Below are 21,303 nucleotides of genomic sequence, written 5' to 3'. Positions count from 1 at the left end.
TCGATGTCATCAATTCCGCTTGGAATATCCGCTTTTTCAACCTACAATTTTGCATACAAATTTTTGTCACAACAACATAATAAAAATCAAATTAAGTTTTCTTTTATTCAACTTACCTTCTGCTTCTTCTTCTGTGGTGCAGGACATTCCAAATCCAAATCTGCTGCTATAACACTCTCTGGTGTATAAATGACATCGACTTCCTTCCTCCTCATTTCTTCCATCTCTTCTTCTTCCTCCTCCCTCTTTTCTTCTTCATATTTTTTCAGTTCATCGTATTTTTTTCTACATAGCTCTTCATCTCTTTTATTTCACCATTCAATTGATCTCCTTCATCCAAGTATTTATCAACCACCCCCTTCAGCCCCGTAAGTTCACTCCTCAATTCCACAACCTCCTTCACCACTCCCTCAAATTTTTCACCCGTCACCATCTTAATATCACCCCTTAACACCCCAACTTCTTTCACCACTTCACCCCTCAACACCTCTACTTCTTTCACCACTCCATCTATTTTTCCTTCCACTACCCCCTTATGCATCTCAAGTGTATCTTCGACTCTCTCAAGTTTCTCTTCGACTCTATCAAGTTTCTCTTCGACTCTTGATTGTCTTTGCATGATTTCAAATTGGATTTTTTTGATATCAGCCAATTCAGACATCAAAATGTCGAAGTTACTCTGTTTTCCCTCACTGTCGTCCCACTCACCGTCATCCCCCAATACAACCATCCCTCCTTTCTTCTCCTCTGCCTCCACTACCTCCTCTACATCCTTGCCAATAACCTTCAAAATTAAATTACAATATTAAGACATTGATTATATTCTTAATATTATTTAATTACATTTATTACCCTTTCTTGCTTCTTCGCTCTATCCAACTTCAACTTCACCATCACTCTAACCACCTCTTCCTTCCCCCATGCACGGATGCGTGCCACTCTGGTTCTTTCATAAGCCGGCACTGCCTCACAGCCCGACCAAAAATCGAACAGTGCAACCTGCATTTATAATAAAATTTATATTTTTATATAAAAACTTACAAAAAGTTCTTCAACTCATTTACCTCTAAGATTGCTTTGAGGTATCTCTGGCTGCCCTTTTTAAATGTGATTATTGATTCAATCAATCTCGAATGTATATATTCAGCCCAATTGAATTCACCCTTCAAGCCTTCATCACAAATGAGCTTCATATGTTCTTTGTTCGTTGACGTATTACCCGTTGGACAAAGAAAGATACCGACAAGGTATAATAGAACTCTGGCCTTCAGCTCATCCCCAACGTAAGATCCACTTTTTATTTTCGCTTCAATTTCAGCATATGTCACCTTATGCTTCAACCCATATTTGGAGGCAAGTGCTTTCCAGTCCTTACTCTTACAGACTTCTACAACACTTTTGCCTTCATTTTCTACCCTCAATACGGCTGCAACACATGGGATCCCGAGAGGAAATGAAAAATCACCATATTTAGCAATACATTGTCTGACATCAAATTGCGCCATCAAGGATCGACACAATTCCCTCCGAATAGGTCGATCCCTTACTCCTACCAACGATCCAAAACCTATTTCTCCCAGCACATTCAACTGACCCTTCTCCTTAAGGTGTTTAATTAATAAATTCACCCTTTTAATGCTGCATCTTGTCGACACTTCCTACATTTTTTAACAATATATAATGTTATAGTTCTTATATATTTTGTATCAAAGTATTTACAAGTTTGATGAATACCTTATTTTCATGTGCTTTCCTCCGTTCTTTGTATTCTTTACTATCATTCATTGACTGTGTGATGTAAGGTTCCTTTTCAGCATCACTCATTGAATTCCATTTGGACCTCACATCTTTTGTCACCTAATATAAAACATAAACGTTTCTTAATTAATACATTAACACTAAATACTACTCAATGTCAATTTCATTTTACATACCGAACCGCTCTGTGTGCCATCTTCCTTCATCCTTTTGCATTCGGCCATACTATCAACATTTAAAATTTGTAATCAATTTAAAGTTTATCGATACTTTAATCCAATTACCATTTCAACAATAATAACAAAAAGACATTGATTCTTACTAGAAGTACATATATCCACCCTTTGGTTGCTTTCGAGTCTCGGCCTCAATTTCAAAGTCATCTGCTCCACCAACAATTTTCCAACCCATTGACTCCATTTTTCCTTCATATATCAGTTTACGCAAATCAAATTATTTTGTTACATACACTTTATTCAATATACAAATATAGATAACTACTCTTGTGGTAAAACGGTTTTCTTCAAAAGAATTTGAATGGCCACACCAAAATGTGTCGGCACATTTATACAACCTATAATATCATTTTCTACCTATAATATTTAATAAAAGTATCGACATTTATATTTTTTTCTTGAATATCATTTTCTACCTGCAATCGGTCACAAATGCTTCTTTACTCCAAAACCCCAAACAACACATAAAAACCCTATCGCGATTACTGTAATAATAAAAAACTAGGGTTTCGACAACATACTTTTCGATTCGACTGCAGCAACAAACAAACAAACTTCGCTTTAGAAACGCCTTCTGAAATGCAGCAACAATTACGCTTCGATTTCAAAACTCGTCCGTTCTATCTATTTTCAGAGGATATTTAGCTTATATTTTCATCGGATATGTTATTTATATTTAATCGATACAAATACAAAAGTGTCGATACTTTTATGTCAGGTGTCGATACTTTCGAAAGGATAATTACCTATTTCTTTGAAAGTGTCGATAATTTATTACACGTACTTACGAAAGTATCGACATTTTCAATATATCCGGTATCATTTTACGGTTTTATCATTTTGATACCGTTTTATCATATTTTACCTGTTATATCGTTGTGGATCGATATATTTTTTAAAGTATCGACATTATAGGCGCTAAAATGCTTCTCTTTTAAATTCACAAAGTGTCGATCCTTATATAAAGTATCGACACGTTCAATATATCCGGTAACGTTTTACCGTTTTATCATTTTGTTACCGGTTTTATCATATTTTTACCTGGTATATCGTACTGGATCGATACATTTTTTAAAAGTATCGACACTTTATAGGATTTAAAACTGCTTCTCTTTTAAATTCACGAAGTGTCGATCCTTATATTAAAGTAACGACACTTTAAATGTATCCGGTAGCGCTTTACCGGTTTTATCATTTCTATACCGGTTTAGTCATAGTTTTACCTGTTATATCATTTTGGATCGACACATTTTTAATTTGGATCAACACGAACCGGTAGCACAATTTTTTAATATTTCTTCATGACTTAGACCTACTTTTATAAGTATGAACACTTTTATAAAAATGATATATACTTTTTTTAAAGTTATGTAATTTATGTTTCAATTTTTTTAATAGTGTTTCATGTTTTCCACCTACAATATTAATTTAATAATTTCATTTACACAAAAAATTATTTGATTGTTTTGATATTTTATAAAATATTATTTAGAATTTAAATTTAACAATATTAACCAAATATAATAATAAATATGTTTTCTACAGTGAAATAAGTATGGACACTTTTATAAAAATGATATATATTTTTTTTAAAGTTATGTAATTTATGTTTCAATTTTTTTTAATAGTGTTTCATTTTCCACCTACAATATTAATTTAATAATTTCATTTACACAAAAAATTATTTGATTGTTTTGATATTTATAAAATATTATTTAGAATTTAAATTTAACAATATTAACCAAAGATAATAATAAATATATTTTCACAGTGAAATAAGTATGGACACTTTTATAAAAAAGATAGATACTTTACAATATAACATGTAAAAATATGACAAAACCAGATTCATTATGACAAAACCGGTAAAATTTACTTGATATGTTAAAAGTATGGACACTTTTATAAAAAGGATAGATACTTACCGATAACCAAAGTTTATCGGTTACCAAATTTTTTAATAGTTTTTCATATTTTCTACCTAAAACATTATTAGTTGTCAACATAATAGGTACCGCTAAACCGAATTTATTAAATACATTTTTATGTATCTGATAAAACCTTATATTAATCCGCTTTTCCTAAGACAATCCCTCTTTTCCGTTATTTATGAAACCTTAAAAACCAGATACAATAAGGATTTTAGGCAGGTTTCGTGCCCTCTTCACGTCGCTTCTTTCACGCCACTGAAAGACCCGGCGAAAATGGCTGCTTCCACTGCTCTTTCGCTTTGTCCGTACATACTCTCTCGTCGGCCTGGCTCAAAAAATCGTTATTTTTCTTGCTTCGTCGGCTCTACTACTCCTATAGGTTTCTCTTTCTTTATGTTGTTGTATTTACTTAACCCATGTGCATGCCATATGTAATTGTCCTTTTTATGTTGTTTTATGAAGCTTTTCTGTTTTGTGTTTGTTTTAAGCTGGAGGGAGGAAGGCGGGTTTAGACTGGTTTTTGCTGATGTTTTTAATTAGGGAAGCAAGGAGGAATGGAGGGATTTAGAACTGGTTGGGTAATTATAGACCTGTAAGTTCTGACCTGAATTGGATAATCCAAATCATCAACCTAATCCAATTTGATCATGAAAAGCTAACAACTCGAACACAAATTGATATGAAATTGGAAATGATTCAAACCCAAATGACAGATTAAGTAATATGAAATGGTCGAACCCGAAATGATCTAACTTGAAACTGAGCCTTAAACTCCGATGACCTGAACTGAAAGCAACCCAAACATTTCAAACCCAAATTGGTCCAACCCCAAACCAACCCGACACGTGAGATGTCTAGGTAAATCCTTTTATGGATATTGAAACAAAGAATAGAGAACTAAGTTGAGAGTTTTAGTTACATCATCTACGGGATCTTCCATTTGATAAGTAACCTGTTGCTGTTGTTAGTTTTTCCCGTGATTTTCATGCTTCAGAATTATGGTTGTTTTATGATCTTGTGTGGTTTTAGGTACAAGAAGAACTGAAGTACCTCGCAAATATTCTGGAAGATTGGAGGGGGCTAAAACAAGTATGGAAGACTCTGTCCACCGCAAGATGGAGCAGTTCTATGAAGGGAATGCTGGGCCCCCTCTTCGGGTCCTTCCAATTGGTGGTTTGGGTGAAATCGGGATGAATTGCATGCTTGTCGGGAATTATGATCGCTATATTCTAGTTGATGCGGGTGTGATGTTTCCAGAGTAAGTCTTGTGTGTTTTGAGTTCCAGAAAGGTTTTGGAGTACTTGTTCTTACATACCATTTGTAATGATGTGCTTATAGGATAAAAATTAGTTCTCCTATTCCAAGTTCTGTTGTTTCTTAAAGAATTTTCCATATATCAAACAGCAGTCCAATTTTGAGTATGGGGTTGATCTTTTACTTGTGCAAATATATATCAAACGAGCTGGTGTAGAATTGGCTACTTTAACTTCTCTTCTTTTCTTTTAATGTTAACATTACAGTGTATTTTATTGTCATTTCAGCTATGATGAGCCTGGAGTCCAAAAGATTATACCTGATACAACATTTATTAAGAAATGGAGGCACAAAATTGAAGCAGTAGTGATAACACATGGTCATGAAGATCACATTGGTGCGTTGCCTTGGGTAATTACTTTTCCGTCAAGCTTGTTACACCTTTATGCTCACTTTTCAGCACCTATTAAATAGTTTTTGATAGGGTACCTAGACTTCTTAGGCCTTTTCTTTATGGTGAAGTAAGAAGCTTTAGTTTGATTTTTCCAATTAAAAATGGAAATAAAATTACTTCGGCTTGGATCGGGGTGGGTGAAATAAAATTATTTCCCGGGGCAGGTCGGGGTCAGGTGGAGTATGTAATATTTTCGGTTGGTGTCATGGTGGAAAAAAATCCGCCCCGTCCCGTGCCCATACCTAAGTAAGTTGCATGATATGCTGAAGAAACCTATATTGGTGCCTCAAGCTGCCTAGGCTCTAGGATGTCATGTTTAGTTGGTGGAGCTTGATTTGTTTATGCAGGAGGTGTTGCTTTTAGAGCTACATCATTTTCTACTTTATAGTGTTGCCAAGGTAGCTTGATATCCGTGCACAGTGTAATAGTGATCTTTATGGTCGAGTGTATCTCTTGTTGCCCTCATTCTAGTTCTAGCCATGAAAATGATCTATCTTTGTATGAATTCGGTGTATTATTGATTGGTTGTTTCATTATCAATGATGCTTTGGGTAGGTGGTGAAAGAAAGGATGAAATGACTTGACTATATTTTTTCATATTTTCGTTTCATCATTTCTTGCTATCACGAACTTGCGTTGGCTATTTCCAATGAAATAGTAACTGTAGGCAAATATAGAACAAAACAAGCTGTTGCTCAGAATTTGGTTATTGTTCTTCTTTCTCTTACATTACAAAGCATCACCACTAAACTGGGTTAGAACCGCTCAGAAAAATGTACTAGATTCACCAGGATTTTTCCAACAGTAAATACCAGTTAAACTGTTCTATTTGGTAATTTGTATCGTAATGTAATGTTATTGATGATACTGCATTCTAGCATGGTGTTTACGTTGCATTTTATTTTTTTAACATTATTTTACTAGTTTCATTTCTGTTTGAGCAGGTTATCCCCGCATTGGATCCCCGCACTCCAATATTTGCATCATCTTTTACAATGGAGGTAGTTTTCGGTCTGACAAATATATGCAACTATTATTTGAAAACTTAATTGTCTCATTTCATAAGACATTCCTAGTGATATTTGGCAGAAGTCACTCATTTGTGGATGCTGACGTGATGGTTCTAAAATTCTCAAACAATAATGAAGATCATTAGAGATTGTGAAAATTACTCCTTAAAAAGTCTATTCCTTTTAATAATTATGAACATTTGTCTCGGTAGCTCTTGGTAGTCATTGTCCTTGTCAGAAAAAGAATGGCCCTACTATTTTTGAGGTGTTTCAGCCTCTTAATCATCTATATTACTGAGGTTGCAAACATGACAATTTTCTGTTCCATCTTTATCATCTCTTGCTGAAAATGGCTGCATATTTATGTTAACAGCTGATCAAAAATCGTTTGAAGGAGAATGGGATTTTTGTTCCATCTAGGCTTAAGGTGTTTAAAGTCAGGAAGAGATTTATGGCTGGGCCATTTGAAATAGAGCCTCTTAGGGTGACGCATTCTATTCCCGACTGTTGTGGATTAGTTCTTCGCTGTGCTGATGGTACAATTCTTCACACTGGAGACTGGAAGGTGGTTCTTTTTCTTATCTATACATTTTATTCTCAATGTTATTGTAACTTTCAGGTTACTTAAGCTGTTTTATATATATGACAGATTGATGAATCAGCATTGTACGGGGATATTTTCGATCGGCAGTTTTTAGAGGAACTGTCTAAGGAAGGAGTAACACTTGTAAGATTCCTTAATATACTGTTAATTTTGTGAGAGGTTTCTTGGAGCAGATTGCAAGGGTTACTATTTTGGAGTTGAAGTGAGGGTGTGTGAAATGTTCATGAGGATCTTAAAAATGAACTATAAATTTTCAATTATATGACTCGTGATTGAGGCATGTCTGCTCAAACTTTTATAATCAACTGAGAGTTGTCTTGAAATGATAGCATATCACTTGATTTTTGGTACTCATCGCAGTTTCAACGATAAATAGCTATCTCATCTTTCTTATCTCTATTCTTTGGCTTCCTAGGCTTATTAACTCATCTCTTTTGTATAAATTAAATCCATAAAATAAACAAGAGATTGTCAAGATTTGTCTTGATCTTTTGGAACTGTTGCTATGAATGTCTAATTCAGTTAATGTATGACGTTTACAGATGATGAGTGACTCTACTAATGTTTTGTCACCTGGAAGGACAATTAGTGAGCGTGTAGTAGCAGATGCATTGTTGAGGCATATTTCAAATGCTAAAGGAAGGATTATTACTACCCAGTTTGCTTCAAATATACATCGGCTTGGAAGTGTAAAAGCTGCTGCAGATTTAACTGGTAGAAAGCTGGTATGTATTGTCCGACTGCACTGGTATCTTTGTACCTAGTTGTCTGAACAATATGGGTGTCAATTTGGGCAACAGATTATATATTTTGACAGCTCAGATTTTTTGGTCCTTGAACTAGGTATTTGTTGACATGTCATTGAGGACTTATCTAGATGCAGCTTGGAAGGATGGAAAAGCACCAATTGATCCATCAACGCTGGTATTAGCTCTTTTAACACTTTGCTTGTTACTTTGTGGTGAGAGTTTATGTTTTACTCTTCCTTTAAGTTTTATGTTTGTTATTATCACATCAAGCTACTCAACTAGAAACTAAAGTTTCGTCAACATGTTGCAGTACTTGTTTAGCTTATGTTCTTGGCCTATTCTCGGTAACATGTATTCTCTTTTCCTACTTCATGCACTTTAGGACCATACCTTGAAACTAAAGCTCTCCCGCGATTTTTTTTTTCCAACCATGTTTGTTTTATCTCTTCTTTTACCCTTATTGAAGTGGATTTCTGCCTTAAGTTGTGCATTCATTTGCTATTTCCATATAAGCTATCTTAATTTTTATGAAAAAAAAGAAGAAAAGAAAACCTGAAACCGATAACTAAAATGATCTCTCATCTTGAAAAACTATTGGTTATCTTGTATCATTTGCTCTCTGTTCTTTCCGTATAATTTAGGTGAAAGCAGAAGATATTGATGCCTATGCTCCAAAGGATTTGATAATCGTCACAACTGGATCCCAAGTAAGTTAATTTATATAAACACCAATGATTCTTTCGGTTGACCAGTTAGCTGGTTTGAGACTGTACACTTTATCATGTCAGGCAGAACCACGGGCAGCCTTGAATCTTGCATCCTATGGAAGCAGTCATGCCTTCAAACTGAACAAGGAAGATGTGGTTCTCTATTCAGCTAAGGTAATCATATGCATTTTGTTTCTAATTGGGAATGTTTCCTGATTAAAAAAAAATAGCAGCACACATCTTTCTTGTTCTCTATTCTGGGCTACCATGACTCTCTATCCTGTGTAGGAGATATGTTTGTTATTTGATTATTATTTATTTTAGAGTGTGTTTAATCATGCCCAAGAGTTATTGAACTGTTAAGACGTCAATTTTGTACTTTAATATCAGGTAATCCCTGGAAATGAATCTCGGGTAATGAAGATGCTAAACCGCATATCAGATATTGGATCAACTATAGTGATGGGTAAGAATGAAGGGCTACACACTTCTGGTCATGGCTATCGTGGAGAACTGGTAAGAACATCATTGTTTTTTTCTTTCTGAAATTTTCTTGGTCACTATCTTCTTGTTTTAGAATAAGAATGCAAAAGGATAAGTAAACAGCTTAACAGTTAAAATTCAGGATAGAATATTATACATTGTTGAGATCTTCATGGTGCATACATTTATGGGGCTTCTGATGCTATATAACAGGAACTTGTATATATATATATATATTGTAAAAATATTTTTTTTCTAGTTGAAGCGACTTGTATGTAATATTCAATTTCAATGGGGATTTTATTTTGAAGGAGGAAGTGCTTAAGATTGTGAAGCCGCAACATTTTTTACCTGTACATGGAGAGTTCGTGTTCCTGAAGGAGCATGAGCTACTTGGGAAATCAACTGGCATTCGGCACACCACTGTAAGTCACTATTTATTGTCATTATTATTGTTGTTGTTATTAGATAGTTATGGATTGGTATGGTTCCAACTTTTACTGGTGAAAATTGTAATATAATCCTTATTATTTTATCAGGTTATAAAGAATGGTGAGATGCTTGGGGTTTCTCATTTAAGGAATAGAAGAGTTCTGTCTAATGGTTTTTGTTCCCTTGGGAAGGGGAATCTGCAGGTTGGCAATCCTTGGAAAGTATTCTCCGTTGTTCCGAAATTGGAATTTTTTTTTGAGAAATTCATGAATTTATTCTTAAATTTCAGTTAATGTACAGTGATGGTGATAAAGCATTTGGCACGTCAACCGAACTTTGTATTGATGAGAGACTAAGAATTGCCTCTGATGGCATTATAGTGGTCAGGTAGATGAATTTAAGATGCTGAAATGAAGTCTTACCTATTTCTTATTTGTTTCGTGTCTATTAACATATCCCTTTTGCAGTATGGAAATTTTACGCCCCCAGAAGATAGATGGCATAACTGGAAATGGCTTAAAAGGAAAGATACGAATCACTACACGCTGCTTATGGCTAGACAAGGGGAAGCTTTTAGATGCACTCCATAAAGCTGCTCATGCTGCACTGTCGAGCTGTCCTGTAAATTGTCCTCTAGCTCACATGGAACGAACTATTTCTGAGGTATTGAGGAAGATGGTAAGGAAGCATAGCGGTAAGAGGCCAGAAGTCATTGCCATTGCATCGGAGAACCCTGCAGGAGTTCTCTCTGATGAGCTAAATGAAACGCTGTCTGGCAACTCCGATGTAGGATTCAAGATACCGACATCGAGAAAAGTGATAGATGGACATCCTAAAAGGAGACAACCAAACAACATAAGAGCAGAAGAAGATGAGGGTAATTCGCATTTAGAGAATACTTCAGAACAAAATTCTATAGGTTTGTCCTTGTACTCTTGTTCGATGTCTCTTCAATTCTCACTTTCCATGCAAGTGTCTATTGCATATGTGCCTGTGCTTAGGTAAGTACAAATGACAGATGTGTGTGTTTGTATTGGAGTTGGTAATCTGTTTTATTTTGCAATAGAAGCACTGCCTAAAATTGACGTGGTCTTCATGATTTCTTTTTGCAGTTGGTGTCAGTGGTGATGATGAAGTTGAAACGTTCTTACCCGAGGAAGTGACCTCTACTTCAAGTCCTGACCATGCAGACAGTAGCGAGTATTCTGATGAATTTTGGAAATCATTCATCATATCATCACCTGCTGACAAATTGGAAAATGGTAACAATGGGTTTGTCCCAAACGAGGAACATAAGTCAGAAATGAAGAATGATGGTGCCACAAGCAGTGGAGATGACATGGAAATGCCCAACTCTCAACCAAAGTCGTTGAAGCCTGCGAAACGGAACAAATGGAAACCCGAGGAGCTTGAGAAGCTAATTGAAATGAGGGGTGAATTACATAACAGATTTCAAGTTGTGAAAGGGAGAATGGCCTTTTGGGAAGAAATATCTTCGAACTTGTTGGCTGATGGAATTAGTCGAAGCCCTATGCAGTGTAAATCCACATGGGCATCTCTGGTTCAGAAATACAAGGTTTGTTCTCTCTTTAGTGCTCCTTGAGTAATTACGGGTTATATATCATCATACTTATTCTGGGGTAGAATACTTAAGGATTACATATTATTAGCTACTTTAGCATATACCCTTTCTTCCTTACACTAGGTTTAAGTTCTTATCATTGACCAAGAATGTTCTTGATAGGGGGCGATGACAGTTTGGTCTGGTTTGAATCTGTTTTCAATTTTCTCGGTTTTATTGCATAGCGCTAGTCATAGATGAAGGCAGCAACTTTCAATTTGTTTCTCCCTTTACGAATGGTGCTTATCGACAACTGTTGGCATATCTTCAATAGGAAATCAAGAGAGAAGAAAAGCCCCGAGGGTTGGCCCTACTTCGAGGAAATGGATAGAATTTTATCCGATGAATTCAAGGCAATGCAACAGCCACAAAATGATTAAGATCATTGGAGGAGCTAAACATGGACTTGTACAATTACAGCTTATGCAGATGACAAGCTTCATATGTCATGGTGGGATTCCATTGATTTTCAAAGGAGACATGGGTTTGGTTTTGAAGCCATAACATGTTCTTGTGTTGATGATAGGTGGCAAAATGGGGTTCATATGCCACTAATGGCGAAATGATTTTGCAGCAATAGAGACGTGTGTAAATTCAAAGTTACCACGGGGATAAATACTGTGGAATTTACAGCGATGGGGCTGGTTTCTTTTTTATATTTCTTAATTCTCCATCATTCATTTGATGAAATTCTTCCTTTTGTAGCTTATGGTGATTCTAATTGAATTTTTAAATAAAATTATTCTAATATGATATAAAAATTGTGCTTCGTGCTTGCATTTCATTGTGGAAAAAAAATAAAAATATTGTTTTTTTATACGTTAATGATTCATGTCGATTCTAACACTGTTTATATCCCTGGTGTGCATAATATATTTTGGGTTAAAGTACAATAAATGGTCACTCGACAATAAAGGGCAGTATGGATGGGGGAATGTGAGATTCCCTCAATAATGAAATCTACATTTTCTCGTTTGGTTTGGTCGGAAATGTCATTCCCGGTAATGTTTTATTACCAATAGTGCATTTTTTGTATATATTACTGGGAATGTTATTACCTCCCTTTCCTTAGGTATTGTAACATTACCAGCGTTTTGGACTAAAATGCCCTAATTTTTTTTTCAAAAATATATTTTATCTGTCATTGAATAATAAAAATTTTACGAAGGTTAAATTACAAATTTATCCTTAAACTACTTTAAATTTACAAAAAAAAATCTATAATTAAAATTTTATATGAAGTTCAAGGGTTAAAATAAAATTTTACCTTTTCATTAAATATTTTTTATATTTTTAATTTTGTAAAAAAATTATATAAATTTTATGAATTTAATTTTTTTAAAGAAAATATATAAATATTTTACAACTTGTAATATTATACAAATATATAATAAGGACAATTTGGTTAAATATACATTCCAATAATCTTTTATTCCTTTAACCAAACACGATAATCTTACATTCCTGCTAAACCAACCAAACACAAAATACAGCATTCCCAGTAATCCTATTCCCTGGTAATCTTTTATTCCCACTGGTAATCTTACATTCCGTAAATTAAACATACCCTAAGGTGTAAGGTATTTGATAACTCCGTAAAAAGACTATTTTTAAGGTCTTTTCAACTTAAGTTATTGTTTGTTTAAGGGTACATATATGTCCTTTTAGATGTATGTAGCTGCATATAATTGCATTTTTGGTGGTTGTGTTATTTTATTTTATTAAGGTGCTATATGAAGAGGAAGGTGTGATTTTTAGTATGTGCAGGAAATAACAAGCAAAATAGGCGAGCTGGGAAGTAATGCCGCGTCATCACATATTGCTGAAGCAGATTGAAATGCCTTGGTATTTCTGGCGCAGAAAATGACAAAAATATACAGTTGTATGTGGACAGCTGGCTCTGTACGTGAAATGATGGCTGTAACAGCCTGTTAGGGGACCACTGCCACCTGGAGGATAAGGTTCATGCACAACATGTGATTCTAGAGGTATGAGGGGTATTTTGCACCCAACAATATCCCAACAACCTCATCATTACATCTAGATATTTTTATTATATATTACACCTCACAAGAAAGAGAGTGTGTAGAAGAAAGGAAACACATATTGTAGTAGAAAAATCAGATTTTTATTTTCCCTTTTCCTTTCTTCTTCCTTGGGTTTTCCTCCATTGATAAAGCTTCAAGGAGTGGCGAGCTAGGCGCCGAGAGGAGCTAGCGAGCTAAGGCGGTTCGTGGTGGCCGAGGAGGCCTCCGGTGGCGCTTCGAAGGCTCTTTCTCACTTCCCTTTGCTGTTATTTTATTTATTTTATTTGTGGGTTGTTGGAACGAATATTTAGTGGATTTTTCTATGGATATTTCGAACCCCACCATGAACTAACTTATTTGGTGGTAGTTGATTTAATGGTTGTTTAAACTTTATTTTTAATGGTATATTTAAGTTTATTTTGGTTCTTTATTTGCTTTGCTTATGAATGCTTCACCATTTAGTCTTATAAGAGGCATGAAAATTTCCATTTCTTAGATGAAGGTTAGGTGTTCGGAAGAATCCTAAGCTAAAAATACTTGTAAGTATTCGGAAGAAACGCAAGACAAGATCCTCATAAGCAATGGGTTATAGTATTTTCAAGGGGCTTTGAACCGGCCTAGGAATATTATAACCTAATCCCTTAGATCTCGGAAGAGACTAGGATAGGATTTCAACGACTAAAAAGGGTGTCTTTATTAATAAGGTAGGCTGTCCAACATCGTTGAGATAGAGAAGATGCCTTAGCATCCTATTTTGTTAGGTTCCTGTGAGAACATTTTAGGAAAGCCCTGTCGAGTAAGTAAAGACCAGATAGCTTATATCTGTCTGAGAGATCAGTTTAGCATTCTTAGATCAATCCCTACCATTCATTCCATTGAAAGCTTGTCACGTGAGGATTATCTTCTTTTCATTTTATTTATCTTTTATTTACTGTTTTTACCATTTTCATTGTCTTGACATTTAATCATTTTCAACACTAAACATCTATTATTGCCACTGCATTTCCATTTGCTACACCATCAATCCACATTCACCAGCATACACATATCCATTGCCGTGACATTTGTATATATCAAGACTAACTATACTTAGATAGAATAGTGCATAAACTTTACTCAATATCCTTCCAATCCCTGTGGAGACGATACTCACTCATCACTTTATTACTTGCATATTATTTGCGTATATTTTATAGTACTCACAATACGCGAACAAGTTTTTGGCGCCGTTGCCGGGGATTGGCAATTGGCGATGTTGAGTTTAGTTATTGCACCGTTTTATTTATTTTCTTTGTACATAGTTACTTGTTTTTGTGTTTACCTTTTTCAATTGTTAAGTTGTCACATGACATGTAAAAGACCCAAATAACCATTATTTCATATAGAACCTGAGGCTCATGTTGTTCAAAATCAAGTGAAGGATCCTGCAGTTCTAAATGCCACGACAATTACAAATGCTGTGAATGCTGCTCGACCACAAACTATTAGAGATTACTTAGCTCCCACCTTGGATGACCTAAAACCTGCTATTATAGCTCCCAAGATTCAGGCAACCCAATTCGAGCTTAAACCAATTATGTTCGACATGTTGGACTTGATTGGAAAGTTTGGTGGTGCTCCTCATGAGGATGCAAGGCAACATGTTCGAGAATTTTTGGAGGTCTGTGACTCATTTCGACAAGAAGGTGTGCATGAAGATGTGCTGAAATTGAAGTTATTTCCATATTCTTTGAAAGATGATGCCAGGGCATGGTTCAATGGATTACCTTCTGGCTCGATACGGTCTTGGGCTGACTTGTGCAAAATTTTTTTGCTACGGCATAATCCACCGAATATGAACAACCATCTGCCATAGCATCTTTTCACCAAGCTGATGACGAGTCAATGCATGAGTGTTGGGACCGCTATAAAGAATTGATTCGCAAATGTACCAACCATGGATTCCACGACTGGACCCAAGTTGTGATGTTCTACAATGGAGCCAATGCACCCACGAGGATGATGTTAGATGCCTAGACAAATGACACTTTACTTGACAAATCACCTGAAGAGGCTTTTAGCATTCTTGATCGAATTACTAACCACGATTACCAATTTCCCTCTTCAAGGTTTGAAACTAGAAGGAAAGCATCTGGGAAATTCAAGTTGGAAGCTAAAGATTCAGTGTCGGCCTAACTCTCTACCATCACCAATATGTTGAAGAATTTACAAAATTCTAAGGAAGTGAAAGAAGTGAAGGATGATAGCTTGGCATGTCTGTTATGCCAAGACAATCACCATGAATGTGAATGCCCGAACAATCAAAAGTCTATCAACTATATGGAAAGCTTCAATGGATGGAGTCATCATCCCAATTTCTCATGGGAAAATCAAGGAGCTTGTAATGTCAGTCATCTCGCTCAGCAGCAGTATATGGATGAGCCCCCAGCCTTGCGAACGAATATGCCATGGTATACTTTTAAGGGGACAACATCTTCACTTAATATAAGTTCTCTAGAGGCCACTATGCAAGACTTTATGGCAACTAAAAAGGCTCTATTACAAGATCATGATGCATCTATTAAGAGTCAAGAAGAATTATTACAAAGCCAAGGGGCATTATTGTAAAGTCATAATTTGTCTTTGAGGGCTTTGGAAATGCAAGTGGGTTATATTGCCAAGGCATTACAAGAATACCAACCAGACAGATTGCCTAGTGATACTGAAGTCACTAAGGCTACAGGCAGTGAGAAATTTAATACATTCACCTTAGGGAGTGGCACCCAGATCTACAAAGATGCTAAGTTTGGGGGGGGAAACACTCGAAGAACCCAACTATGAGATTATGCATAAAGAATCTCAATTGCAAGAGGACTCACATTCGTTGGAGAACAACGTTGAAGGTTCAATGAGTAAACCCAATTATGGCATGCAAAATAATGCCACGGAAAAAGAAAAAAACCCCACTAACAGAAGTAGATGATCAAAAGGAAGCTGCAGAATTATGCCACGACAATTTTGTAGGCACTTGTGAGTACTTGAAGCTCGATGAAGAAGACAAAGATGAGCTTAAGGATATTTCAAAGGAGACGGGTCAGTCTAGCTTACTCATAGCTAGACCAGGTACGAAATCTGAACCTGTGGATTTCATTGAATTTACTCAACCCCAATTAGTTGCCATTTTTCTAGGCCTATAAATTGTTAAAGCACTAAGGAATAAAATGGAGAAACAATTCCCTGATGAGAAATTATTATTTGCCACAGCATTGTCGTGGTATACTGACATTGTCAATTTTCTCGTTAGTGGTGTTTTGCTTCCCTACTTGAATAGCCAGGGCAAGAACAGATTGATGCAGGATGATGACCCCTACTTCTTGAACGACTTTGCTTCCCAAGCAATTAAAAGATGCCACAGCAAAGGGGAGAGAAAAGAGAGGACTACTGCAAAGGTCCTACAAATCGGGTTCTATCGACTTACACTGAAGGTGGCGCTGTTATATATGTGGAGCATTTTGGTCTATACTGGTGCTCCAATCGAACGCGACAAAAATGCCATAACAATTTATGATTTTTTTAGAGTTTGCATCCCTTAAACCTTTTTTAATTTATATTTCAGAAGTTTTGTTTTGTCGTGAGTGTTTGTTTGTTTATTTTTATTTGTTTTATTTTTTTTTATCTTTATTTTTAATATTAGTTCTTTTTAGGATGAAGGGTGTTCTGAATGATGAATATGATGAAATCTTACGAGGGAACTTCACAGGCTGCTGCAAATCAATATGTCACGGAAAAGATAGATGCAATCGAGGCTCTAACAAGACACAGTCATTGCACCTGTTCACAAGGAGATGCTCCCACATTGGGCTTATAATCTTCTGGTCATCCTGGACAAGATCTTGCCATCATTTTAGGATGCCACGACATTTGGAAATGTCACTCAGCAAGACAGTACACCCAAGTCAGAGGATGCTAACCCAGTCAGCATGGACTAGATGACGTCTGAAGTCATCTGTTGGGCGTATGGAGACCTCAACATCTAAGAACACTGAAGACCCTAACACACCACCTACTAAACCCAATTCTGATCCTGACAAAAGCCTCACATCACTGAGGAAGTGCACCAGACGTAATATTACTAGCACTGCCAGCGCGACTCCACCACCATCTTAGGAAGACAAGGTACCTTGCATGGCATTGCATCACATCGCATAGCCTGTAGTCTAGTTTTAACTTAGTTTTTATTCAGCATTGAGGACAATGCTTCTCTCAAGTTTGGGGGAGGTAGTGTTCTTTGTAGAACATGTGCATGATAATATTAACATAATGTTATGCCATGGCATCAGTAATGGTACGACAATTAGATGAAATGTTTTGATGATACCTGATGAAGATGAACTTTTTAGGCTAGAAATTGAATGTAAATGACTGTTGAGAATGATAGAACTGACTCTAGGGCTTGATGCTCTGTGAATTATTCTTACACGATTTGTATGTTTTCTATACTTAAAGAACTTAGGAAGTTTTTATGAAAGAACTCTGGTTAGCCTTGGCATTAAAATATGGTATTATGCTTAAATGATAAATCACTGTTTAAGAACTCCCTTATCTCTGAATTTTGTTTGATCGTGAATAAATGCTTCGGCATAGCTGTAGAGGGACACTCCTCTTTGCCGTGGCATTGCCTGGAACTCTCTTTAATAAATGGCAGCCACACGCATACGAGTGAATGAAAGTAGTCACGGGATGACTCTGCCTGACTAGCTTGAGGGTGGAAGGTATGCTCCCTTTCACCTAGAGTGTGGGATTGTAGGTGTGATGAGCTGACTCCATTCGTAGTAGCGTAAAAAAGTGAAAAAAAAGAAAATAAATGTGTACTAAATGAAAATGGAGTATAAATGTTCTTAATGAATGAGTAAATGTCGTGGCGAAACTAGGGAACTCAATTAGAAATTGCCTAAATTCGTTAAGTATATATTAGATACAATCACACACACACACACAACCATAAAGAATCTTGACCTAGGGAAAAGTACTTGAATTCTTGATATGTCTAGCATGTTGAAGCAATTATTCTGAGGGTTGAAATTCAATTATTGTCTTGTTTTCCTACTGTTAAAATTGCCATGACATTTTGATTGTGTTAATTGTTATCCATTGCTTGAGGACAAGCAATAACTTAAGTTTGAGGGTGTGATAACTCCGTAAAAAGACTATTTTTAAGGCCATTTCAACTTAAGTTATTGTTTGTTTAAGGGTACATATAGATCATTTTAGATGTATGTAGCTGCATATAATTGCATTTTTTTGTGGTTGTGTTATTTTATTTTATTAAGGTGCTATATGAAGAGGAAGGTGTGGTTTTTAGTATGTGCAGGAAATAACAAGCAAAATAGGCGAGCTGGGAAGTAATGCCGCGGCATCACACGTTGCTGAAGCAGATTGAAATGCCTTGGCATTTCTGGAGTAGAAAACGACAAAAATATACAGCTGTATGTGGACAGCTGGCTCTGTACGTGAAATGATGGTTGTAACAGCCTGTTAGGGGACCACTGCCACTTGGAGGATACGGTTCATGCACAACAAGTGATTCTAGGGGTATGAGGGGTATTTTGCACCCAACAATATCCCAACAACCTCATCATTACCCCTAGATATTTTTATTATATATTACACCTCACAAGAAATAGAGTGTGTGGAAGAAAGGAGACGCATATTGTAGCAGAAAAATCAGATTTTTATTTTCCCTTTTCCTTTCTTCTTCCTTGGGTTTTCCTCCATTGATCAAGTTTCAAGGAGTGGCGAGCTAGGCGCCGAGAGGAGCTAGCGAGCTAAGGTGGTTCGTGGTGGCCGATGAGGCCTCCGGTGGCGCGCGTCAAATGCTCTTTCTCACTTTTCTTTGCTGTTATTTTATTTATTTTATTTGTGGGTTGTTGGAAAAAATATTTTATGGATTTTTCTATGGATATTTCGAACCCCACCATGAACTAACTTATTTGGTGGTGGTTGATTTAATGGTTGTTTAAACTTTATTTTTAATGGCATATTTAAGTTTATTTTGGTTCTTTATTTGCTCTGCTTATGAATGCTTCACCATCTAGGCTTGTAAGAGGCATGGAAATGTCCATTTCTTAGATGAAGGTTAGGTGTTTGGAAGAATCCTAAGCTAAAAATACTTGTAAGTATTCGGAAGAAACGCAAGACAAGATCCTCATAAGCAATGGGTTATAGTATTTTCAAGGGGCTTTGAACCGGCCTAGGAATATTATAACCTAATCCCTTAGATCTCGAAAGAGACTAGGATAGGATTTCAACGACTAAAAATGATGTCTTTATCAATAGGGTAGGTTGTCCAACATCGTTGAGTGAGAGCAGATGCCTTGGCAACCTATTCTGTTAGGTTCATGTGAGAACATTTTAGGAAAGCCCTGTCGAGTAAGTAAAGACCAGATAGCTTAAATCTGCCTGAGAGATCAGTTTAGCATTCTTAGATCAATCCCTACCATTCATTCCATTGAAAGCTTGTCACATGATGCTTATCTTCTTTTCATTTTATTTATCTTTTATTTACTGTTTTTACCATTTTCATTGTCTTGACATTTTATCATTTTCAACACTAAACATCTATTCTTGCCACTGCATTTTCATTTGCTACACCATCACACCATCAATCCACATTCACCAGCATACACATATCCATTGCCGTGACATTTGTATATATCAAGACTAACTATACTTAGATAGAATAGTGCATAAACTTTACTCAATATCCTTCCAATCCCTGTGGAGACGATACTCATCACTTTATTACTTGAGCGATTGTGTATACTTGCACATTATTTGCGTATATTTTATAGTACTCACAATACGCGAACAATATTTATTGAATCTATGACTAATAAAAGTTACAAAATAGTCTTTCGACTATAGGACGTTGTTTTGTTGAGTTTCCCAACTATTATAAGTGTTTTATTAAGTTTTCCACTATTATAAGTTATAAAATGATCACTCAACTGTTCATTTGTTCCAAACTTATCATTTTTTGTTAAAAATTTGACGTCAATCTAAGTTGGATGTTAACTTATTGATTGAGATATGTTAAAATATGATCTTAAAATATCAAATAGCTATCATATCTCAGTTGGCATATTAACAACAGCTCAAACGTCTGTTAAATTTTCGTTGAAAAAGTATGAGTTTAGAATATATAAATAGTCGGATGATTATTTTGTAACTTTTAATAATTGAGGGACTAACAAGACTAAATAGTTGATGAACATTTGTTTTCTTCACCCTACATTTTCTATATATATATATATATATATATATATGGGTTTATGCTATTTTTCGCAGAGTATATAATTTCTTGTGTAATATAATTTCAGATCTAATTTGAAAAAAAATGATTAAATATGACAAAAATATTATAACAATACTCAAGTTTATAGTATGTGTCAACAGGCGAGTCAAACTAGGTAAACGGAGTGACACGACATGCATGTGGGTTTAATTTCTACATCACCCATAAACCCCATTAATGTAAAAGAAATTAAAAGAAATGAGAAAAGAGCAATTGTACTATTAATCGTCTAAATATTAATATTTGTTAGGCTTAAACTAACACTAAACTTAGAATTTGTTAAATAAGTAACCCAAAACACACGACTTTATCACTTTTATCCAAATATATAAAAACTTGAGAGCATTACCTAAACTCTGGAAAATGAATTCATGAAGAGCGTTTATGAAGTTCATCCTCTCAAAGTAAATTCGATAAATCCAAGTACTTCTACAAAAGATTACCTAAACTCTGGATTATGAATTCATTGAGAGCATTTATGAAGTTCATCCTCTCAAAGTAAATTCGATAAATTTATCAAATTATTTTCAAATAGGATCACCCAAATCCCTAGTAGATGAATTCTTTAAGAGAATAATGTTCAACCTCACATACATAATACTTTATAGGGATAAGTAAAAATGTATAACACAAATCTTATAATTTAATTAAAGAATCAGTTAAGACCATTACCCTTGCGAATCATGGACCATTTTCTTATTTAA

At 35.5% G+C, this 21,303-nt stretch overlaps 1 protein-coding gene across 2 annotated transcripts; it reads left to right on the top strand.

Annotated features, from left to right (window-relative positions):
• The first annotated feature begins 4,111 nt into the window (after positions 1-4,111).
• LOC120148024 (ribonuclease J-like) lies at positions 4,112-11,802 on the top strand. 2 transcript variants are annotated; one of them, XM_039161227.1, is made up of 18 exons: positions 4,112-4,304; positions 4,955-5,183; positions 5,467-5,590; positions 6,578-6,634; positions 7,017-7,208; positions 7,293-7,370; positions 7,790-7,972; positions 8,091-8,171; positions 8,638-8,703; positions 8,785-8,877; positions 9,094-9,219; positions 9,498-9,611; positions 9,726-9,821; positions 9,908-10,005; positions 10,086-10,537; positions 10,731-10,898; positions 10,941-11,194; positions 11,514-11,802. In XM_039161227.1, exons 1-18 carry the CDS (start codon positions 4,199-4,201, stop codon positions 11,568-11,570), a joined length of 2,574 nt encoding a protein of 857 aa, XP_039017158.1. In that variant the 5' UTR covers positions 4,112-4,198; the 3' UTR covers positions 11,571-11,802. The 2 variants fall into 2 exon arrangements, with proteins under 2 accessions (XP_039017158.1, XP_039017159.1); XM_039161228.1 differs by lacking the exon at positions 4,112-4,304 and having other exon boundaries at positions 5,043-5,183; positions 5,467-5,576.
• Positions 11,803-21,303: the final 9,501 nt, after the last annotated feature.

Source organism: Hibiscus syriacus, unplaced genomic scaffold (assembly GCF_006381635.1).
Source record: "Hibiscus syriacus cultivar Baekdansim isolate YM2019G1 unplaced genomic scaffold, ASM638163v2 tig00110946_pilon, whole genome shotgun sequence".
In the NCBI taxonomy this organism is placed as follows: domain Eukaryota; kingdom Viridiplantae; phylum Streptophyta; class Magnoliopsida; order Malvales; family Malvaceae; genus Hibiscus; species Hibiscus syriacus.
The sequence above is the reverse complement of the archived record's forward strand: the minus strand, read 5'-3'. Positions and strand labels throughout refer to the sequence as shown.